The following is a 25,240-nucleotide window of genomic DNA, read 5'->3' as shown; positions in this document are numbered from 1 at the left end:
CCATCAGCAAAAGTAAATCAGTAAAATGAATTTTCAGATTAATCTTGCATGCTTCAATTCTTTTTTAATAACAGTCCTCGCACCATATTTACATCGTCCAATTAACTTTATTAGTTGTTAGGTCGCTTGCACGGTATACTGTATATAAGAGAGCCACCGCAGAGTTATAGTTGGTATGCCCGGTGACACCAACATAACCGTTCATTAGCTCCCCCGAAGGCTGGGCGGTAGTCATAAGGAACTTTCTCTCCGAAAACAAAAAAAAAGGGTATACTATATATCAATTGAGATAACGATGGCGCAGTTTCATTAGTCATTATTCTGTATTTGGGAACATCCCACATTTGTTATAATGACTGAGTCAACAACCAGTGAATATATGCATGATAGGAGTGACTTAAAACTATATTTCATTGTTTAATTATATTAGAACTTTAAATAATTTCTCAAACATAATTCTTTTGATTACAGCCTTCAAATTAACATTACTATATGAAACGAAGGACTTCAATTTAATCAATGAAGCATTTCAAATCATTTGTGGTGATTTGAATGTACACCAACCCGTTTTAAAAACATCTCCAAAGAGTCAAGAATCAGATGCGGTCACATCAAATGAAGAAGTAAATGATGAGACATTAAATGAAATAGAGGGTACACCGACTGGACGTACCAGTCCAATAATACAGCCTAAGAAAACAAAAATGTCTACATCATCTAAATCATCTGATTTTAGAGATAAGAAGAAATGTCCGGATACTTGGTAAAGTAGTACTTATGGTTTTTGTCATAATCGATTTCTAGAAATAAATATAAATAACAGCGTTCTTAGATGATTATGTTTATGGCTATGTATTGAATATGCTATATAAGGTAGAATATTGATTAAAATTTTAAACTTGATTGTTAATCCTTTCCTTACAAATTTTACACTACAAATTGTAATAAGTATCTGTTCTATTAAAAATAATCTTTTAAGTCTTAATAATTTCATAGCCTAGTTGGGTGTGGAACGGACTGCCGAGACGAATGTCCGCAAGTTCAAATCCCAAGGGCATACACCTCTGACTTTTCTAAAAAATCATGTGTGTATTCTTTGTGAATTTATTGTTCGCTTTAACGGTGAAGGAAAACATCGTGAGGAAACCTGCACATCTGAGAAGTTCTGTATAGCAATTTCGAAGGTGTATGTAGTCTACCAACCCGCACTAGGCCAGCATGGTGGACTAAGGCCTAATCCCTCTCAGTAGTAGAGGAGGCCCGTGCTCAGCAGTGGGCAAGTATATAATACAGGGCTGATATTGTTATTTTATTATTAATATTTTATAAATTTGTTTTGTTTCAATGCTATAGTCAGATTGACCAACATAATTGGCAAGTCAATTAAAAAATATATGTATGAAATTCATTTGCAGTATGAGTCAGTCCTTATAAAATGCTATATAAAGAGTTTACTTAAGCAATGTCTGACAAATACAAATACAATGTTGCAAAAACGGTCTTTTTTTCTCAGTAAATATATAAATATAAATTTTACACTCAATTACTTTTTACTCTATGCTTTCTCTGGGATATGTGCCATGGATCTACTATAAACCAAAAGTAAGTCAGTTATTTTAACTAAGGTTGAGTTAGTGGAAATGCTTCACATACAAAACTTGTGTAGTATGATCATATACACTGCAAATAATACGAAGTACTCTAAATCAAAACATTAGGCAGACCATACCTGGCGCCGACTGTCTGGCCAAGTTTTTACCTCTTATTAATTAACATTTTCTTTGTGCTTCATGTAACATCAATTCTAAAGCAACTTTAAAGTGATTATGATAGAAAAGTAAAACAAAAAACCCATTGAAAAACCGCATAATTTTTTTCAAGTCTAAAGCTACTTTAAAGTGTTTATGATAGAAAAGTAAAAAAAAAGAATCATTGAAAAACTGCATACTCTTTTTCAATGTCCATCGTCTAACCCACAGGCCCACACCAGAGACGAAAAATATAAAACTAACATTCACAAACAAATGCACGACGCCGACTCGCGCGAAACCTGGCGGGAGGATGAAGCAAGCTCGCCTGAACCTGGTCAAAGTGAAACAGACAAATATAGTAGACCTCACTTGTTCCCCTGAGTTTGCCGGGGGGCTGAGAACTGTCAAAACTGAAAGTGATATAGTAAGTTTTAATATATGATAATAATAATAAAAATGTTTATTGCCAAAATTAAAACTTTTACAGAAACTAAAAACAAAACCAATCTTACAAATAAAAATGGCAAAAGGAAGTGGCTCAGCTAACTGCTGTTCTAGCTGTGAAACTCAGCCAGCGCTGGTTTTATTTCATTATAGAATGTATAAGCCTTGTTTGTGGCTATTGCCAGGCATACATATTTGATGCATTTAATGTTTGTCGTACACAGGTGATGAGACTATAAGTAAATAATAAAAAGCCTTTATTTCCACGATTAAACTTTCTGATGAGACTATATCTATGCTAAACTAGGTGTTGCTCACGGCAGCGCCCGCATTAAAAGCCTTTCCTGTTAAAAAAGTCCATAAAGCATTACGATGCCATTGCGATCTAACAAAAAAAAAACTACACAACAGGGTCTCAAACTAGCCCCATGCTAAATGTCATCGCAATTGATTCAATGGGTCAACCGTGAAAGCATAACAGACAGACTTACAAGTTAATTTATAATATATAAGTATGATCCCAAGATACCTGTGTAATATGTTTCTAGTATATTGCACATAAAGGGATTTAACCCACAAACTCCTGGAATATAAGAATGCCTCTAAGGCAAAAGGATATGAAAACTATATATTGTAAGAAAGGAAACTGTGTATAATATGAATATGATCATTATTATTTTAATATTTTAGACTCAAATAAAAAGAGAACTCATTGATAATGACGACACTATACTGCCCTCTCCTACAAGTGCTCCAGATAATTATACTTTGTAAGTAATTTGTGATTTAAAAAAAAACTTTAAAATAAATTTTAAAATAAGTTTTATAAAAATAAGTTTTTTTTTTAATCAATAAAAAGATAATCACCTTGTGATTATCTTTTGTTTACAGCTTTTCTTGCAACAAAAGCATTGCATTCTTTTAAATATTATTTATTATGTTATTGAATTATTTACCACAAATATAAGGACTTACTCTTAATTAACTTACGTTTTTTTTAGATTTAAATCAATTTCAAAACCCAGTCCTGTGAAATTTAAAAAACCCTTATCACTTAAAAATAAAACTGAAAATAGTCGATTGCAATTTGAAGATGTGGAAAATAAACCATTGAACAGTGTTAAAAATGATCCAAATGAGAAGGAAGAATCTATAAACATAATGCAACATTTACACAAAAGGTATGCTATATACAGCATGATGAAATTTACAGGGATCTGTATAACAAGTTTTTAGAAAACTTTTTTTCCTTTTTCAACAACACACACACAACCATTATTTACTAGTTATCTAAATTTATTAAATCCTGCTGATTATTTATACACAATAAAGACTAATGTGGTTTTATGTACAGACGCAAAAACGTTTCATGGATAAAAAATAGAAATTAATCTGACACTAAATGGCTGTTTTCAATAAATGATTTCAATTTTAATCTTTGATATGATCCCGTGAATGTACCAATTAAAATAAGTTTTGTAAGGATATCAGAAAACCTTTGTGGTGTTTGGTCAATTTTCACGATCGATCTACAAAGCGATTGGGACCTTTTTTTAAAATGGCGGTAAATGTCTAATCAGAATTCTTTATCGATAGTGTTCATATTATTTTGAGTCGAATGTCAGTGCATAATTTTGTAAAATTTTGGACTTATAAGCGAGACAATGTGCATATTTAACATTTCAGATATACTGAGAGTCCTAAAAAAGAAGCAAACAAGGAAGCACAGGGTCACAATGACACAACGTACTGTGAGCCGGATAATAGCATATCTCTACTGCAAAATGTCAACAATTTGAACGCACTGCAAGACAATCATTGCAGGTAAGATAATGTTTACAAATACATAACTGTGTAGGCAACGCAACTCTATACCTCCTGGTAATGGGCAGCAGTGATCCTACCATCAGGTGAACCGTATGCTCATTTGCCCACCATATACAGGGTGCTACTAAATGAAACCACATACTCGTCTTCACCTTCGCTGACATTGTGCCAAAAATCATCCATTAATTACAAATATTTGCACCAAAAATCCTGGTTTTGGTTTTCTAATTTTATGATCTTTTTATAGTTTTTTTGCGAATATGTGTGTTTGAGTGCATTACTGACTGAGAGTATGATGTACCCGCTGCGGCGAGTTCACTTAGAGTGGTAGTAGCGGCATTAGAGCGCGTAAAATTAAAATTACTTTTTATTAATATTTATTTTGATCGAAACTTACACTTTTTTATTTTACATCTATGGCTCAAGTAATTTATTGTAAAGTGTTATTTCTAAGTAGAAAAGTAAATGGTTTCATTTAGTAACGCAATGTCAAAATGACCCTGTATATTATATCGTCGGTTGAAAGGTTAATTGACTTAGCAAATTTTGTTTCGAAAAATGTTAATTTGTTTAAAAACAGAAAAAGAGTGCTGATTTTTAATATGTATGAAACTTAGTGTCGCAAAAAAACGTCGTTTAAGTCAATTAGCCTTTCAACCGTCGATAAAGATTTGTTTTTTTTTAGAAATTTTAGACTGTAAGTTGTAAATGAACTGTATATTTAATATGAGCTGTGAGGAAACTTAAATAATGGCTTGTATCCATGTGGAATTTGTAATATCCGGACATACTTCTTACTGAATAGATCCATTTGCACACAAACCACGATATCGGAACAATGCACTCAACATTACCACCTATATCATTATTTTTGTTTTGTTTTCTTTTTGTTGTGTTATGTTCCCTTTTCTTGTCATATTAACATTTTTTGTAACTATGTTTGTGACTGTGTGCAATAAATGTTTATTATTATTATTAAATATTATCTCAAATTGTAAATGCCTGTTACTACACATGTACATATTCATGCACCTCTGAAATAATTTTAACTTATAACGGTCAATGCGTCATGCGTGACTCTCGTGAGGCCGCCCTCAATATTATATTTAGCCTGCTGTATTTAACTTGCTTTTAATATGTTGTAATGAAACTGGAATAAAAACAAGAAACGAGATTCAATTTATCCCTTTGTTAATTTTTATTACAATGATTCAGTGTTTTACAAAATAAATTCAAACACATTCAATCATAACAAACTTGTTCATTTATAAACATTGTAGAATTTATCTATTCGTCAATAAGTTTTCGCTGCATAACAAAGAATTAATTTTTCATTAAAATGTAAGTAAATTTTCAGTCCTCAAAAACGCCCACTTGCTGAGAACAAAAACATAGTGAACACACCGCCGAAGGTCGACGTGGAGTCCACCAGCCTCAAAACATCCGGTCGTGATACTGTCAATAGGTATTCTGCGGTTTTTTATATGTTTTGCATTATCTCCTTGTCATGTAATTTATTTAGGTTTTTATTCGTAATCGTTCGGAAATGGTAATCGTCTTGACTTGAAGCTTTCGTCTGACAACGAACGAGGTGACATGGTGACGTTCGATTCTATGAAAGTCGACCGTGATGGCTCTATGTGATATATCCGATATATTAATTAGTACATTTCAACTATCTAGCGTTGCGTTCGTCTGTTTGGCCAAAGTTAAAAAAAATAGCATAATTATTAGATTTTCTTGCCAAATTGAGTAAGCACTGATATAGTGCCTACCAAAAAAACGTTGATGTTTATAAAACCTATAATGAACTATAAAATATTTCAGATGCATTCCTGAATTAGTAGAACCGCTGTACAAAGAGCAGACGGTGAGAAAGAAAGCTGAGAAACGGGCTTTGCCTGGTTGGTGCTGCGACGATTGTAAACGAGTAAGTATGTTTTTGTAACTTAATTGTGACTATCTATATCTTACCGCGAATTAAAAAATAAAGGTCTACAACCTGAATTACGTAGCAATGGTATGAACAGACCAATCAAAAAAGGTATTTTTTATGTTTGTCAAACTTTAATCTGATTGGTTTATTTTCGTCATAGATTCAAAGGTAACGGTTAGGGTCGTCAAAATCCGCTCTTAGGTAACGTCAAAATTCTAGCGGGTTATTCTCTGGTAATGATACCTTTCCTAACGCTAATATTACACTTGGCGTATTTGTCAAACTATTTGCGCCTTTTGGGCAAAGTGATATCGACTTTGTGTTCTCTTACTACAAAGTTGATATTGAATTGTCCGAATAACTGAAATATTTGGTCAAATACGCCATGTTTGTTGCCACCATTAACTGAATACAATGTTTGTCTTCAGTTCTACGGAGCGCTATACAGCGATGATCCAGTAATGATGGCACGTAAGATCGAGGAGTGTTCCAAGCACCGCGGCCGCCACAACCCCGTCAGGCCGAAGACTCCGCCAAACTTCTGGAATCCCAGGTGGAATGTGCCCGATGATACAGAAGAACTCAACCGCATGAACAATGCTATATGACATATTTAAAATGAAATAGTATTCTTATACTTCAATATAGACTAAAGTGAAGTCTTGGTGGTTGTAATTATAAGTTTGAAACGGCATAAATGTTTTTGCTCTCTAAATAGGTTAGGCCTTTAGCCATAAGGGCGATTAAGTTTCATAATTGTTATACTAAAGAATATTTCGGGACCTGCCATATTGCATTTATTTTTGACATTTAATGTAATATTAGGTACAAATAAATAGTTAACAATACGGGTAATCAACAAAGTTGGTGCTCGATAGATTAATTTTGAAAATCTAAACGAAGACTAGCTAAATATTTCCTTTTATTAAAAATAGAAAAATGTTTGCTCAGTTGTTCACTTAAGTTATGAAATAAGTAATATTTTTCTTCTACTTATAGTCTAAACAGCCTATTTCATTTGTTATAAATAAAACTTTGAATGTAATTTTTATTCTATCAATATTCCCAACAATATTTTAATGTTATAATTTTCAAAAATCCCATGCATACCATGGATTTCATTGTCGTAGTGTCATTGTTGTTAAATAATTTAAAAGAAATGGCAGAGTACAATGATTAAGTACATGTAAAGTGATTTGAATATACAGGTTTAATAAACATATTCCATATTGCAATGTCTTTTATATAGCTTAACGACAATATTTTAAAGTTTAACATACATATAAAGGTCAGTGATAAAGGTAAAGTTATTGTTGACATACTTGTATTAATTTATTTTTCATTAGTCAGTCTTAAATTCTTAAAATTGTTAGAATTACAAGAAAATAAATAACTTCAAGTTTTATAAATCTGCTAAAAGCTGGTGTCAAATTAAGAGCACGACTGTTACTATGACGTCTCTTGCCTTACCAAGTGGTCGTAAGAAAGAGATAGCGAGATTTTCTGACTGTGATGTCACTGCCTCTCTGTTTCACTTATAATATCAATATGTAAAATATATTTGACGTTATCCCCATTTTGAATTGTGTTGCTTTTAAATAAAAACTTCCCTTTTTATATTCATCTTAATCAATAGCTCTTTTAGAATGTCCATGTCGTAGTAATTGATTTCTTTAGTCCATGCATTATATTTAAATGGTTTACCTAACTTCCCACAGATGTCGCTGGTCTTATAATTGTGTTAGTAAAATATTTTACCTTTTACAATATATTTCAATAAATCTATTCGTTTCATCTCATTAAAGTTTTATAACTCATTATATTGTTTAATATTATGTATTACGATGTAAACAATACAAAAAATGGACTGTTAAAAAAGTTTTTTACTTAGGTCATTGACTTTACACGTTGCGACGTAAATGTGTTTACCGCTACCTACTCTATTTAAATATTCACTTAGTTCTTACAGATTCCATTAATTAAAGTAATGTCGCTGAGTCACACTGATATATTTTATATAATACCAAAATATAGGAAACTACAATTTTTGTTGTTATCTTTTAATTCCAACTTAATTCATGGGAAAATATTGACTAACAACTATAAATATTGCATTATCTAGTTCTAGAAACATCTTTAGTTTAACATCGATGATGTTATGATTTTCTCAACTTATATTTTATAGTCTGGTGCGAGCAGTTCACAACTAGTGAATACACAACTTTAAATTAATCGCACGGGACATGACGTCATTTCTAAATTTAAATGTATGCATCCATCAAAATAATTTACGTCATCAACACACTTTTGCGTTATTTTGAGTGGTCGTCCTGACCTTATCGTCATTAGTGTTCAAATTTAGGTATTCGGTGCAAAACTAGGTTTAAGCAATATCATCAAATAGGATGGGTAGGAAGGCTTGTGCATGCAGTCCGATGGCTCGTTTAAATACTGAGAATATACAATCTAAATTTAATAAAGTTACTAATTACACAATTTCAATAATATATGCCTAATATAAATATTTCCGTCTATCTTTCAGACTAAATGCTATTAAAAGTGACTTTAAAATAATGCATTAATAGAAAAAAGTTCTTTCTTTTTTCTTACATTTGCAATTTTCATGTATCATACACAAAAAAAAAATCCACCTGTGATTTTAGCAATACATTATTTCCTAACAAAACATCCTATACGAAGAGTGAAGTCACTATTTCCGTTTTAAAACTATAACTATACATTATCTAAATTATCACAGGAACTATATAGTAACATACTATATAGTAACTATATAATAACTATATAGTATACCTACTACACATGGGTTGTCACTAGTCGTGCACGAGTACACCTTATAAGGTCATTAAGTACTCTACATCCATTTTAGTCTATTCAATGTAAACTACATACTCGTATTAGGGTTAACAAGGTAATGTTGTAGTTGAGTATTGTAGAGAACATATTTTGTGAACAGTTCAACGTCTTAGGAAAATAACAGTACTTTCATCATACTCTCTTATCCTGCTTATATGTGGATTTGCCGTAATATGCATTTATAAATGTTATGCAATTGCAGTGAAATATATAAAAAATATTTGAAATTAGGCGAAATCCAAAAACAAACTCAATAGGTCCTTGGAACATTCTCGATAATAAACCCACCAAATTGAGTCATTCCTATTTGGGTCAAATGAACTATTCTGATTAATGATTGATCAATCTCTGCAATCAAATTATAAATATTTGCAAGTGATAATATAATGAAAAATCTTACTACCACTCGACACTACCTTATGTGAACATGCATGGATGTTCGTTTAAAAAAGTAAATTCATGAATACCGGAACGGATTTGATGAAATTTGGCATACAGACAGACCATGCCCTGGATTAACATATAGACTATTTATTGTGCTAATAAATTGATTTCATAGTAAATAAAGGATGTTTTAAATCTATTTCTTTTAATTAGATGGTGCTGGTGTCGCGGTTGCGGTATGAATCGATAGTTTTACGTGTGGCTGGATTTTTACGCGGGCGAAACCGCGGACAACACCCAGTATTATTTAAAAATTATTAAATATTTTTAATCTTTGGTGTTTATTATTTTCCTTTTTGATTTTTCACTATTATTCCAATGTATGAATGTTTGAATTCTAAAAATTAAACTATAGGTATTATGTAAAATGTTTTCAATATAATATTAAATTATACTAATTATTAGATAGTGTAAACATTCTAAGATGTAAATAATTAATTATACTTTTACATAAAATTTTGTGTAATGAAAGATGGTATGATTGTGTATATTGGAATATTTTAAAGTCTATAGTATAGACTTAAAAATATTTAATTTTACAAATACAACTGGTTTAAATGTAAGTGTGTTGCATGTGTTCAGTTGTCAATAAAAAGTAACTTTTTGTCCTTGTGATAGATGATGTAGAAATTCTTAAGTTTTAACAAGTAACTAATTGGTGGTTATTTTGTATCAGTTAGTGTGAATGGAAGGTCGGTAGCAGCCAATGTGCAACCAAGTGCATCGTAAGTCATGACTCAATCATGATGCACTTGCCAACAAATTCACACAGTGACTTGCCAAATAAACGCGTGGGCGACGCGGCCGGCTTGAACAAAACAAAAATATTTGGAGAACACCTTTTATTTCTTCTCAATAAAACAGAATATTATAATTTTTCACTAGCTTATGTTAAAACGAAATGTAAAAACAAATTAAGAATTAGTATAATTATTTTCAAAATGCTGCGTTATTGTAACTTTATGCTATGGTGAAAAAAACCACCATACAAGGTGGGCCTGTAGCATACATGAAAATTCCCCACTTTCTAGACAATATTTTTTTACATTTTTTAAATAATATTTTTCAGTTATTGCTCAGCTTTTAACAAATGTGGTACAAATAATGCAATTTTGAATTCATTCAAAAAATAGGTTTCATTTACAAATAGTTTGAACTGAAAATTTATGGTTACTTTGATATACATCCTTTAATGCTACAACAAATTTACATGTGAGGTCTATGAGAGTTTTTTAGCTTTCTGATAGAGAGTATCAACAACCTTGCTCATATGGTGGATGGTCTCCAGGACTGTCTCATAGGTCTTGTCCAGGGGGGACTCGTCAAACACTATCAACACACCTTCACCTTGGTCCAGAATGCCGTTCAGCTTTTTGTCCAATATCATCTGGGACAGTTTCTTTTCTACTTGTACTACAGGCAGACGGATTGATCGGGCCACATGGTCTACTTGGACGCGCATATAAGGCTCTACAATACGACATAAGTTTTGTTCCAACATAGTATCATATAAGGCCCCGAGGTGAGCTCTGACAACCGCATCCTCCTCCAACTCTCGTTTGTACGTTTTGAGGGCTGCTTGGAAGTCGGCTAGTGATCTCTTGTGCGAGGCGGTTGCAACTGCTCTCATCGCTTCCAACTCTTTACCCGCATACTTGAGGGCGGCTTTACTACCACACACGGTGCCCACCTCCTCAGCCTGATTCAGCATGATCTTCGATAGCAACATGTACTTGAGCGCTGTTAGCGCTTTAGGACTGTCTGCACCGTCATACCCTTCAAACGCTTCGTAAAAATATGAGTAGGCTGTTTTAAAATCACGTTCGTCTGCAGCATGCAATATGCCGGACTGCAAGTCGAGTGCGGCCTGCATTTTTGGAGGGCAGTAAATGGCGTTGGCGGTGGTCCTGGCGGACGTCAACGAGGCACGAGCTTTAGGTAAATTGCTAAGGGCATGGTAGGTCTTACTTTCTAAAAGAAGTACTTCTACTAGTAAGTTCTTATCGTCTAACTTCTTGAGTTCCCTTAGGAGCGCCGTGGCGAGGTCCAGCGCCTCCGTGTACATGCCAGTGTCGAAGTACAACGCGATTAGTCTTGCCTCGAGTGACTGACGCAAGAACGTGCGCCGCTCCTCCTTGGCCCATTCTATACACTCTTTACACAACTGTACTTCGATACCGATGCCCGCCTCCAAATCCAAGAAGAAGTCCACCAGTGAACGCACTAGTTTTGCCGCCTTCGCTTTGCTTATCAAGCTGAGGAAGGGTCTTGTTGCTTTGATCAAATCCGCCAATTCCTTAGCCTTTCCTTCCTTCTTGTACTTTTCCCCGAGGTTCAGGATGCCCTGCTCCTTGGCTCTTATGTTTTCTTCGTCATCCTCGGGCAGCTCGCCAGTGCTAACCATTTTGTCGGTCATGCGGACGTCTTCGTCTCTGTTAGTGGACGACGACACGCGCGATCTCTCGAATAACATAGCTCCGGCCATGTTGTGTTGTATTTATATGCTTACACTATAAAACGTATTAGATAAACAGTAATAATGTACTACAACGGAACACTTTTTCTTTGTAATTTTGTTGTAATTCGCAAAGTCATCGACGACCCCTTCAGAAACAAATCGTAGACGCGGTCGGGTTACCGGGGTTAAGATTTCTAAAACTACTACACGTATGGTAGAAAATATAGTGTTGTAATTGTACAATTTCCTTATTCAGATATTACAATATTGTCACGTAGACTTTCCTTTAAATATGCTCTAGTCGGTAGATATTAACTTTTTCGGACATTATTGGCATTGATATTACATTGATGTCAATTTAACGTCAAACCTGTTTAATCTTAATATTTTTTTAAGGCTAGAAAAAAGGTACAACATTATGTCGATACAAATAAGTTTGAGAATAAATGTTTTATTTAAATTCAAAGAATTTCTTAGTCGAAGAAATTATATTTATTTATTTTTAAATAATTTTTAAATAATATTAGATATCACTACGCATAGTATTATATATTTTTACAAATTACAACTTAGTTTTATTACTACAGAACTACTACTACTACTACATTATCGACGAGGTTTTCACATGGCTTCACTCGTGTGAAAAACCTTTCCCGCTACAAAAGTCTATCAATCTTTCTAGCGATTCATAGCGCTACCTGCACGATGTTCGTGTCAACTATTAAAACAATATATGGGGCATTCCACGTGAAGCGGGCACGAAAAAAAACTCGATGTCTCAGATTTTCGTAATATTTGATTATGTTATACCTGTATATGTCCTCGATCCAGATACAAAATATTATTAAAGTATAAAGCCTGGTAAGCGAGTTAAAGGACTTTGAAGTTTTAACTGGCCGGCTGGTATACGCCACTTCGAATCCAATTATCAAGTTTTTAAATGTTACAATAAAATAAATAAAGCAATGAAATAAATACTTCATTTAATGAGCTTTTTGATTGTATTTTTGAAATTGAAAAATGTTTTTTTCTTTGAAAAAAATGTGTTTGAAAGTTTCAAACTTGAATTTCACAAAGTTGGCATATTTATATTTTTTTTATTTTTTTTCTAAAAATAGCTACTATTGTATAGATAATCCCTGCGAAGTTTCATAATGGGCTGAGAAGTAGTTTAGGAGCTAGACCGATTACAGTGCCGAAGCGCGGCGGTCGCCAAAAGAGCGAAGTAGTAAAACTTTCAATTAAACTAAATACTTTCGATTAGAGTATTTTATCATGTTTTGCATCGCTCTAACGATTCAATTACATCTGATTATAATCTAAAAAATATATTTATATTACTGACGGTGCAAAACAACATTTTAAAAGATTTAATTGTATTAACTTGTTATATTTCAAACAGGATTGTGGTAAAGATGCAGAATTTCATTTTCGTGCCACTTCACATGGCAGAAGGGCAATTTGACGGTCTCGGTGGTAACCTAAAACGCCTGGAGACACAGGCTAGTTTACATAACGCATTAAACAAAGCCATCACGATACCCGACCGCTTATACATGTAGGCTAGAACATCAATGCCACAAACTCATATTATTATTACTACTACTATTTATTATTATTATTCATATATATTTTAATGTTTCAAACTTGTATTTCACAAAGTTGGCATATTTATATAATAACTTTTTTCTACTAAAATACCCAATATTGTATATATATATTATCCTTGCCAAGTTTCAAATGTTGTTGTGCACCGTCAGTAATATAAATATATATTTTTTATATTATAATCAGATGTAATTGAATCGTTAGAGCGATGCAAAACATGATAAAATACTCTAATCGAAAGTATTTCGTTTAATTGAAAGTTTTTACTACTTCGCTCTTTCTGGCGACCGCCGCGCTTCGGCACTGTAATCGGTCTAGCTCCTAAACTACTTTTCAACCCATTATGAAACTTCGCAGGGATTATCTATACAATAATAGCTATTTTTAGAAAAAAAATAAAAAAAAATATAAATATGCCAACTTTGTGAAATTCAAGTTTGAAACTTTCAAACACATTTTTTTCAAAGAAAAAAAAACATTTTTCAATTTCCAAAAATACAATAAAAAAGCTCATTAAATGAAGTATTTATTTCATTGCTTTATTTATTTTATTGTAACATTTAAAAACTTGATAATTGGATTCGAAGTGGCGTATACCAGCCGGCCAGTCAAAACTTCAAAGTCCTTTAACTCGCTTACCAGGCTTTATACTTTAATAATATTTTGTATCTGGATCGAGGACATATACAGGTATAACATAATGAAATATTACGAAAATCTGAGACATCGAGTTTTTTTTCGTGCCCGCTTCACGTGGAATGCCCCATATTACAAAACTCCATTAACCTACTTATTTATTTTTGTGAAAAACATGTTTCCTCCTAGCTACAGATATTAAGCTTATGTTTTCTATTTTTTATTTGCATAATAATACTCTTTGTGGATTATAAAACAATTGTATTTTCACCACATTTTAGACTATTATAATTCTCTTTGTTTTAGACATTTTAATGTCATAAAGACGATAGGTAATATTTTCCATATAATAATTTACAATTTATAATTCTCTTTGTTTACAATTCTCCTTGAATAATATACTTTAGGTCTCAACATTCAATATTTTATAGCATTCAGAAGAAAACGGAAACTATTATTTATCCATAAAAATGGAAACAGATTATGATGATGTTTCGTTTTTATTTGATATTTCAAAGGAAGTAAAACAATTTTATGAAATTCCAGTTATATTCCTTACTAAAAAAGATTACTCGGAAACTATATTTGACGCCATATGCTCTATTCGCTTGGCCCTACAAAACCAATCCAAGAATGAAATTATTGAAACGATTGTTGATTTTCATATACAATGGTTGCACGCGGTAAACGACATAGAAAATTTCACTAAAACTATTAACGAACTTCCAAGAGAAAACGTATATCAAGCCATCAGTTTTACTATCGATGCCATGTCTTTGCGTCTAAAGCATTATCAAAGATACATGGAAAAAAATCGGTCCTCTTTAACCAATGCTAATCAAGCTAATCTACTAGCAGATTTAGAAATTGTGGAAGACATGCACAAGGAAGTTACTCTTGCTCTTTTAGAAAAGCTAAAATGTTTTAGAAATTTTTGTGGAAACGAAGAATTTAAAGTAAAAGTCAAACAAGCTATCGACGACCTTTTTCAATGGTTAGATAAAATAAATGATAGTTTAGCGATCGTACTGAGTAAGTACATAAATGTTCACGCACCGCGTTTGTCTGCTGATTTGACTAAAACATTGCAACAGATTGTCGACGATTTTCACACATCGCAAAGTCACTCAGCTCTAAAAATGCTTGAAGATTTAAAGGAGAAAGGAAGGGAACTTAGCACAATGATACGCTGTACAGCAGGACATTATTTAGAAATCAGCAAAGTTGTAGAAAAAATTAACATATTAGATGACCGCATTAAAAGATTGGAGAGTGAACCAACTTCCGCAGCCGTCATGGCATTAACACGTAAAAAGGAATATTTAGAGCAGAGACTTTCGTCTCTGGAAAACCTAAAAACAACATTAAGGAGCATTCACGGGATTACAAAGGTTCAATTAGAAGAAATGGATGAAGAGGACGTGTGTCCTTGTGAAGATTTCTATCGCTTAAGGATTTTTAATCATGTCTTGCCCATTGAGGAACGTGAAAAACTAATAACAGAGTTATGTTATTTATGGGATTTGGCAATTTTTGGAGAACACAGTCGCAAATCTATAATTTCTATTCTCAGTGCTGCAGATGCTAGGGAGGAATTTACTGATGAACTTGGAACTTATTACGTAGATGAACATAGCAGAAAAATATACAAAATGCCTGACGATGATACCTTATATCAGCCTAATGAAAATAATGAACTTGTACCACTTACTGATGACAAAGAACATATTTATTTCTATGATGAATGTGGTCGCTATTTTATTGATGTGAATTCAAGACTACGGGTTTACAAGGCCCACGCCACTGCTAGCGAATATATGATGGATTCATCAGGAGCCCTGTTGAAAACCAAAGAGATCCGCGATGGGATCACATATTATTATGATAATTATGGTCGCTATTATATAGACGGCACAGGTAAGCATATTTACCGTGAGCCTGATACTGTAAGTGAATATGAAAATGACGGGCTAGGAAATTTAGTTCGCATACGTAGTCATCTAGATATTTTTGAACCATGTCCTGACGATGCAAATGTCACTGAAGATTTCAATTATTTGAAGCAAACTGTCGGCCCAGCTTTACGGCAGTGTATAGCAGAAGTAATTTTGCATCAACCGGCTGACCCTATTAAATTTTTATCTATGCGAATCCTAAAGTATAGAGAAAATATGGAAATAAGAGAGAAACGAGCAAGGGAACAAGAGGAGCTAGATGTCGAAAGGGAAATTGCTCTTGCTGATGAACGAGCGGCAGCCGACAGAGCTGCATTAGAAGCTGCGTTATTAATGCAGGGTGGAAGCGAAGCCAGTTTTGATTCTAATTTGTTAAAATACACATCTCTTCGTGCCGAAGAGTCTGTATCGGTCGGTGCAAGTTCTAAGTAAAACTTTGAGTTACTTAATTTTTATTTTATCGAGAAGATAATGATTTTTAAGTTTATGAATATTCTGTCTTAATTATTATTTTAATTAAAGGTAACTAAAATACGGCGTTAAGTCAAAATTGGGCTTGAAGCTATTATAGAACTAACTTGTCCTATTTTTTTATTTCCTATTCCTTCATTTTGTTCTTAGAAGGTCTGAATTATTTAAATTACTGTCCTGCTAGGTTATTGTAAGTATATAATTTTAGGGTTTCATGATATTTAATGAATTCGCCTTTTTCATATTTTTTATGCGAACTTGTTTGGTGTTTCGGAAAACTACCATGGAAATTCTACTTGAAAGTCGAGTATTTTTTGGTCTGATAACTCAGACTTTTGTATGCTGTGCAACATTTCTGACAGCTGTTGGTCGGCCATTTGTGAATTTTACGAAATATTCGTAAAGTTCATTTCGTTGATTATTAGCCCTACGTGTGGCCGGGAATAGGTTTAATGTTAATTATATTGTTTGAACTCGTTTCTATTCATCCATAACGTCTACAGACGAATAATAAACGACGTTCCTCATCGCGTATATGTGTTAAATATAATGAGGTGAACATAGTAAAAACAATTTCTAGTGCCTACGTACTTCCTACAATGATTAATCTGTTGGGGCAAGGTTCTTTAATATTTTATGCAAATTAGCATGGATAGTGCAGTGACGAGCTCGCCGAGTGTTGTCATCACGTGTAGCGTACGCTGAGGTTCGCCGAGGTTTCAAGTTTATTTGCATTCACATCGGGTGCCTCGGGTAAATAATTCGGATGGCATTTCGCTGTTGTACGTGGTAGTGATCGGTGTTGAAATGGCTCCGAGGCCTCCGCCGCCGCCCGGTCCGCCGCCGCCCCCGGGGCCGCCGCCGCCACCCGTGTTCGGCAGCTCCAAGAAGGGCGGGTCAGGGGATGACAGGAACGCTTTACTGAGCTCTATAAGGCAGGGTGCTAAATTGAAGAAGACCGTCACAGTGGACAAAAGTGGACCTTATATTCCGGGGAAAGTGACTAGTGCTTCGAGTGGCCCCGGTGCGCCGGCTGGTGGGAACGGCGCGAGGAACCCCGCCCCGCTCCAGAATGGTGGCGGGAGCGCCCCAGGGCTGGGCGGACTGTTCGCTGGAGGCATGCCCAAGCTGAGACCTACTGGAAAGTTGGCAGGTGAGGGTCACTGGTTACCAAAAACAATGAGTTAACAAAGAGAATGGTAAACAAGGCTTGTTTACAATAGTTATGTGCTATGTATTATGCATAATAATAATACTTATGCAGGCCTGCATAGTGATGTCAATTATCAGCATTCCTCATCTGTGCTATTTTAATGAAAATATATTTATACAAACCATTTTACCTATCAAATTCATTTATAATATAATCATGTGCACTTTACAGAAAGGAATGAAGACAATAAATATACTAGAATACTATGTAAGACTTCCTATAGGCCACAGGATATCCTACAGTGGTACCATAGCTTCACAATAGCTGTAGTTAAGTAGTCTGTCCAAACATCATGTACAGAATTACTTATGTGTGAAGTTCATAATTTTTTTGACTATTATGCAAATTATGCAATTGTTAATAAATTTCACAAGTTATTAAAATTACAGTTTTTTTTGTTAGTTAAGTAGCTATTTATTTTATTTGTTGTGTGGATGGTATCTGTATGAAAACTAGTTCTTATTACAAAAGGCTAAATATAAGTTGGGAAATGTGAGTGAGATATCTCTTCCTATGTATTTATGTGCATAATAAAAAAAATTTGGTCTTCATGACTTTTGAAACAAAGATAAACTGTTTAACTTTTTTCATAAGAGCTTTTAAAGGTATACATAAAATCCTTTACCAATGTGTAAGCAGTAATTTTAATTTATTCCTTCATGAAAAACATTCTTTCAGTTTAAAAAAACATCATAAAAGACACAGAGTTAGTGTAGATGACACAAATATTATTGTTCTAGTTGTAAAGTTATCAAAGTTACAAGTTGTTTACACATATTTACATGTTGTAAGAGTACTATCCATAATTACATTGTTAGGCAACATTAGTTACAATTATTCTTGCCCGAATACAACTTTTATCTACTCCACTATAAGTTTCATTATCACTTGTCTTCCAGTTTATTTTCAAGAGTAAATTATTAATATAATTATTGAGGAAGCTCTTTAGTGTTTGTGTTTCAAATTTATGTTAATGTAAAGCATTTCAATACTTTTCATGATTATTATGAGTGTTATATCTCAAAAACTGTTACAGCATTCATATACTGTCAAAGGGTAAATGACTGCTGTTTAATGAAAAAGTCCTAATACACAAAAAAAGTAAATTAGAAATATTTCTAAAGAGCAAGCAAAAAACATGGCTTTACTATATTATAGTATACTACTCAGACCTTTCATTTTGAGATAATATGTGTAATTTGCATTGTCCAATGTTTGTAATAAAATAAATAATATTGTAACTTAATTATCATATCCTAAGACATGGTACAAGTTTATCAATAAAATTACGAATCTAGATTCATAGAGTTGGTTGTATGTTTACAATGTCTATGGTCTTTGAAGTATAGTGTATAGACTAAATTCTTATTACTTCGTAATATATGGGGGTAATGTTCACAGGGAATAGAATAATAATTACTATAATGGGTTTTGAGTTACAGTTTCTTGTTTATGAATCATCAGGAATACATGGAAAGTATGACTACATCCTAGAATAAAATGAGGAAGAATTAACATAGTCATGATAGTTGTTGAAATTTTATTGTTTTTATTGTTTATTTTAGTGATTTAACTGAATATTTTTATTGAATAATTAACTCAGACATGGGTTTTTTAATGAATATTATTATCAGTGATAACCTCATTATCTTGTCGGATTCCCAATTATTTGTCGTGAGGCAATATGTAGTGAAAAATCAACTGTAAAATTATCAATAACTAATTCTTGCTCACTATTCCCACGCCTACCAAAATGTCTGTTTCCTGGGATAAAAATTAGCTCATGTCCGTCATTTAATGAATAACTAATTTCATTGAAATCCATGCAGTGGTTCAGCAATGAAGGCGTAAAAAGCCGACAGGCAAGTGCTTTCGCATTTTTTATAGTATAGTAAATAAACGTGTCACTGTTAGGATTGAACCTGCGACCTCGTTTCACGGTCGGCTCATCGCTCGCAGCGCCGTTGGTTATTGAAAAAACTAAATCTCATTATGTGACGAGGCTTGTGATAATAAAAAGAAATCAGAGTCGAATACTGTCTCATGACATTACTTAATAGTTTATTGCATGTGTTCTTTGTTTATTATTTTCATTAGTTTCGTCAATATTATGCCATGGTGAGCCTGTTTTAATTGAGATAAGCCGGCATAATTGTGCCGACTATCGAGGGACGCAACGTTTTTATCTTTATTTTTATACGTGCATGACAAAGTGAACCCACTCCACCTGATGGTAAGTGATTTTGGGTCCAATAAAATGTCGACTAACGTCAGATGATTACTCCTCGGCAGTCGACACAATTATGCTGGCCTGTTGGACCCGGATACACATAGGCTAATCCCGGAACGCAACACTGAAGTGGACCACTATGGCGGGTTTTATCACCTTGCGTATGGTGGACGCTATCCGGGCGGATATAAAATATATCCTAGCACAAGCAAAAACGTCGACGTTGGTCAACTTTATTTCGATTGCACTGTACTCTAGATTAGGCGATTATCACATGACAGTGCTAGCGTAAAATAGATAATGTGAATGTGGATAGACCAATACTCAATCCCAACCATTTCGATTTGTTGTTTTACAATCGTTTTCAATATCCCGATCTCAATCTTTAATCCGATTCAGTGATGAACCAATCATAACAAGTAACTTGTAAGCTGTCAAAATAAACTTTGTTCTGATTGGTTCAATTTTAAGATAGATCGAAAATAGCGATTGGGATTAATCAAAATGGCGGTTAATCACCATACGTTTTATGTAATGTAGAAAGTTTCCATTTTACAGAGATCTAAATTTGGTAACTACATACAAGAGCGTAGTTGAAAACATTTAATGCTTGACCCAATTTCTTGTTATGAACCTCTAGACGCGCCAAGAAACACTCGTTACTGATTTGGCAGTGCGCTAATAGGTTCACCTGTAATAGTTGATTCATACAGTGCTATTCTTTTTTTTAGAGATTTGCTTATCCTCTCACACGTTACTGCAACTCTTGTAAGAATTGACTGTATGCATTTATGTGTATTGTGAAGTCGAATCTACAGGCGACGAATGCACTAATCCCTCTTTAAACCGTAACGAAACTAATTAATTAATTCTCTAATAATATTTGCCAAAAGTTTGAGTTTCTGAGGGTACCAATCTGTCTTCAAGCCGTAATGAAAATAATTGATTCATTCTCAGTCATTGAGCTGGCATTGGTTTAGAAAACATAATAATTCAAAAAAATGTAGTGATTTATTATTGAGAGTTTTACCTAGATCTTTGTTTTTTATTAACTCGGTGTCGACTTATTATCAAATTGAAAATTCGTAGACCATAAAGATACATTACATCGATATAATTTTTTTTGAAAACGATAATTCTGATAAGAGGACTATACTGTTAAATGATTATTGTATTCAAAATAATTATTTTATATTAAGGGATATAATGTTCTAGAACATTGTGATACAGGCCCTTACAGCTCAGTAGTTTTTTTTTTTATGGCAAATAGTGCCGATGTCGACAATTCTGCCAATGTCAAATGTGCGATGATTACTCGTGTGTTTTAGCGTTCAACATACAGCATTGAATGCTGAGATTAAATGCTTGCTTAAAAAAAAAAGAAATGATTTGACACTGATAGTGTGTATCGGTACCTCTGAACCAGTTATGGGTGCCTAATCAAATAACTTGAGTAAATAAAAAGTTTTCGAAACTTGACCGACGCCGTACGTTCCAAACAATGATTGCGTAAACTTCGCGTGATTGGAATGATAATTGTGATGTGCAATTTGTGCCCCGCCCGGCTGTCCCCTCTTTTATATGGGGCTCTAATAGATTTGGCAAAGGCCTTAATTTATAGTTCAAGTGACAAGCGAGCGAGTTACCTGATAGTCATACTAACATCACACCTATATTGCCAACGGCTATTCAGTTTTTGCCCTGAATATTCCGTAACATGCTCGCCATATCTGGCACAAATTTTAAACTCTGGGCCGTCAGAAGATTTGAACTCGCGACCTTAGAGATATTCATAATCAACACCATTTATAAAACTGCAGATTTATAAAAAACCCTTGTTTATGAAGCTCTGTCGTTTGTTACGATTATGTCACTCCATACATCCATTTTGATCGGTGCCTACACATATATGATTGCGATTCTAATTTGATGTCTCATTGAATTGAGCTAAAAAATATTATTGAAGTGTCTTATTGTTTCTTCAACAGTTACCTATTATCAATACAACCTGATTTCATATCGAAGGCGATAAAACATAAGTGCCGATGTAATTACGTCGGAAAATAATGTGATTGCATTATGTAAATACAGCCGAGTTCATGGATAATGGTATCACTCGCGTTTAGTGTTACAGTACAAGATAAAAATACACGGACTTGTATTATTTTATGGACAAAATGTATCTAAATAATAAAACAATTATGACACTTATTTACTACGTAAATGCGTAGGAATATCGATTAATTTTCAACATGATGGTAAACAAAATAAATACATATCTAATAACAACCTTCTCCTTTTCGAAGTCTGTTAAATATTTAAGCCGAACACTACTGCAAGTCCTGGAAATCAAAGTCGATTCTGCACTACACTAAAACTTGCTATTATGAAAATGATGTTTTCAATACAGAACCAAATAAAATAAGAAATTATTGACATTATTCTGTTGCCAGGCCAAACGCCCAATGGTCAATTGAAGACGGAAGCGCCGCGGTACCCACCGCCGCAGCCACAGCAACCACCTCAAAGAAACTCGCCAGAGAAAGCGAGACCTGCAATGCCAGCCCCGGCACCAGTAGCTAATGTGAGCGCTCTGTCCGCGGCACTGTCAGGCGCCCTAGCTGCCAGGGACCTGGCGAACAGAGATAGAGAGCCCAGGGAACCGCCTGCCCATCCCGTAGTCAGGAGGCAGCCGAGCGACATCAAGGCCAGGGGACCGCCTCCTCAGCCCCCTGTGCAGAAACCCGCCATGCCTTTGGTGAGTTGTTGTTTTTTTTTCTAAGTTGGTAAATGTTTTGTTGTTTCTCGTTGTTTATTAAAGTTGTAGCTGGATTGGCTTCAGACTAACTCGTCTTTTTACAAAATGAATGACAACAAACATCGTTATGTTTTTAATGACATGTAAATTATAGATCTGATCATCGTTCTACCATTAGATATGCGCCTCATTTGGTTCTTACAATAAAATCAAATAGAACAATCGTATGTAGGATAACGTTAAGAAATTTTAAATCTCAGCACGATTGTTATCAGAGCATTTTATGACTTAATTGATAGAAGTACAATTCCAGATGTGTCGACTTGATCCATTAAATACTCACGCACAAACTGTTTCAATAAAGTTGTTACCTGGCCGTTACCTTTTTCGGCGAATTAAATTACGCTTCCTTTGTTCGTGTGTACTGTGTAGGTTAGACATATTGGTGATGAAACAAATTATATTATCATCCTGATTTAATTAATATTATACCCGCGTTCCATTTGATTGTACCCTTTGGTAATTGCATCAGAATTCGTAAATAAATAAAGACGTGACTAACTTTGTCTCCACTCATTACGGAACGCTTTTGTTTTTAACTTCTTTCAGCATCTATAAAAGTATGAACGTTTTCTTTTATTCAGCATCGCCATTGTTTTTTCGGTGGTTTTCTCCCTCGCCTCCCACTTTCTCTAGTGTACGCACAGAAATCCGCCTCAGTAAAGAAGTGCACTTCAGTGCTTTTGTGTCGTAAGTTTGCTGTATACGAGCTTACACGTGTACGGGGGAATATACGTTATACGTGTAGCTAGGGTTAAATTTGTGTTTTTTTTTTTAATGAGACTTGACATCAAGCGTGATAATGAATGTATTAGTTATTACCATCTTAGGACGACGACAGTTAAGACTATACGACTGTATAGAGCCGTATACGTAGTCCTAACTAAAGTTGATGAGTGGTGTTTTAATGAGTTGTCTTGGTGTTTGATATTTATTCGAGTTGTTTCCTCTTCATGTAATTCAGTTTAAAGTCCAATGTTCCGCTAATGCTAGCCTAATTTCATAGACTTGGACTAAGTAGTTACAAGGATTATATTTGTTAAGTTATGGCATAATTACTTTCCAAATTTACTTGTCCATATTGAAGGAAAGTTGATTGAAAAGAAGGGCGTCGAAGTTACAAGGGTGTGGCGACTCGGAAAAGGCCAATGCCTTGCAGTTAACGAATACAGGTCATGGAATGATGGATGAACAAGGAAATTAGGTAATTCGACACGTTCCCCTTCGAACTGCCGCCGTTTTTTTACGAATAAAATTATAAATCTGTGTTCATACCATGCAGGGAGGAAAAAACAAACATCAACTATACAAAATAATTTAAAAAAAAATGTGAGTCTATAGATGAAACCAAAAATATAGATATATTTGATAATCAAGTAGGTATTTATTTATATTCTATACAAGTATTCGCTCCTTGAATATGGTTTAATTTTGATAAGCATTTCCTTAAGCCAAGTAGTGTGAGGGTCAGAGACGAATCAATGTTTAAATTATGTCCTGTCCAGAAAATATGTATAAAGTTCACAATGTTGTGGTAAAATATGGAATTTAATTCCATATTCTTGCAATTTTTATACGATAATGCCAAAGCCGCGCCCTCAAGGGTATTTTTAATTTCCCTGGTCAAGTTAAAAAGGCAAAAATCACTTAACTACTGGTAAATTTTCATTGGCGAGGTTCTCCAAGGATTTTAAAGTAAAAATAAAAGTGGTATCGAATATAATTCACGGAGGCAAGAAAGTAGAAATTCGTGTGTGTGTATTGTACGTATTATATTAAAAAAGAAATTCTCTTAAGTAATACCAGACGGTGAAATTTTGAAGCCAACGCTCTCGCGTATGTTTGCGAGCGAGCGGTTTTAATATTGTTTTTAAGATACAAAGTGCATAGTCGTTCGTAAAAAGTTACTCAAGCTAATTACCTTGTACGAAGTAAGGTTTCGGAAGGGATTGGTAACGGGATTGAGGTGGGAGGCCATCTGTCGATTTTTACTCGCACAGATGCCTTCTTTCTGACTTGCAGATTTCGAGTTTAAATTCTAGGGTAGCTAATTTGATAAGGTCATCGGGTTCTTTTTCTCCTGTGCTGTTAGGTTACATTTCTCTCAGGATTGGCATACTTAATACTGTTACTGGGCGAAGTAGTCATTCCGAGTTGAAGTCCTCAAATAATTCTTAATTTTCCCCATCCAGGACGCTTGCGGGCATTTGTATGTGTGTTTTCCACAGACGCCCTTATATTGAACAAAAGAACGTGGAATTAATTTGTTTTCGAAAAAGTAATTAAAGCTATAATTCCTTTTTTTTTTTTGATATTAGCTCAACATAGTCTGCGCGAGAGAGGGATCGGAGCAAAAGCAGTGAAATCAAAATATAGTCAATGTAACTAAAAGACAATGACGTTTATTATTAAAACATTTTAAACATTGATTCAGATTACCGCCTACAAACAGATTAAAATACACATAAGAGTTTTAGATGTAATTTATTAACATATTATAATAATTTTGTAACAAGCTGATGTCGGGACATTATAAATATTGAAGAAAACCTCATAGAGAGGTCTTTATTCGAGC

General features: G+C 34.0%; 3 protein-coding genes across 3 annotated transcripts in view; 2 read left to right on the top strand and 1 right to left on the bottom strand.

The window, feature by feature from the left end:
• The first annotated feature begins 1,242 nt into the window (after positions 1-1,242).
• LOC115456388 lies at positions 1,243-7,275 on the top strand. Its single transcript, XM_037438588.1, has 8 exons — positions 1,243-1,602; positions 1,980-2,175; positions 2,886-2,965; positions 3,197-3,376; positions 3,882-4,019; positions 5,380-5,487; positions 5,850-5,952; positions 6,387-7,275. Exons 1-8 carry the CDS (start codon positions 1,574-1,576, stop codon positions 6,564-6,566), a joined length of 1,014 nt encoding a protein of 337 aa, XP_037294485.1. The 5' UTR covers positions 1,243-1,573; the 3' UTR covers positions 6,567-7,275.
• Positions 7,276-10,103: 2,828 nt separating this feature from the next.
• On the bottom strand, positions 10,104-11,929 carry LOC115439886 (26S proteasome non-ATPase regulatory subunit 11). The gene has a single exon (XM_030163943.2). It carries the CDS (start codon positions 11,759-11,761, stop codon positions 10,496-10,498), a length of 1,266 nt encoding a protein of 421 aa, XP_030019803.1. The 5' UTR covers positions 11,762-11,929; the 3' UTR covers positions 10,104-10,495.
• A 4,856-nt stretch (positions 11,930-16,785) lies between these two features.
• LOC115442817 (WAS/WASL-interacting protein family member 1) overlaps positions 16,786-25,240 on the top strand; it is a 34,413-nt gene continuing 25,958 nt past the window's right edge. Inside the window, exons 1-2 of the mRNA XM_037438586.1 lie at positions 16,786-17,557; positions 22,301-22,605. Coding sequence (XP_037294483.1) covers positions 17,212-17,557; positions 22,301-22,605 — 651 coding nt within the window. The 5' untranslated portion in view covers positions 16,786-17,211. The remainder of the gene's footprint in view (positions 17,558-22,300; positions 22,606-25,240) is intronic.

Source organism: Manduca sexta, chromosome 14 (assembly GCF_014839805.1).
Source record: "Manduca sexta isolate Smith_Timp_Sample1 chromosome 14, JHU_Msex_v1.0, whole genome shotgun sequence".
In the NCBI taxonomy this organism is placed as follows: Eukaryota; Metazoa; Arthropoda; class Insecta; order Lepidoptera; family Sphingidae; genus Manduca; species Manduca sexta.
Note: the sequence above shows the minus strand (reverse complement) of the source record. Positions and strands in the feature narration are given on the sequence as shown.

Bases quoted from the DNA above. Each gene is read 5' to 3' on its own strand.
- LOC115439886 (XM_030163943.2), bottom strand. From the start codon at position 11,761: ATGGCCGGAGCTATGTTATTCGAGAGATCGCGCGTGTCGTCGTCCACT.
- LOC115456388 (XM_037438588.1), top strand. From the start codon at position 1,574: ATGTGCCATGGATCTACTATAAACCAAAA. The intron at 2,966-3,196 runs GTAAGTAATTTG...CGTTTTTTTTAG, and splicing joins GCTCCAGATAATTATACTTT to ATTTAAATCAATTTCAAAAC. The intron at 5,953-6,386 runs GTAAGTATGTTT...GTTTGTCTTCAG, and splicing joins GCTGCGACGATTGTAAACGA to TTCTACGGAGCGCTATACAG.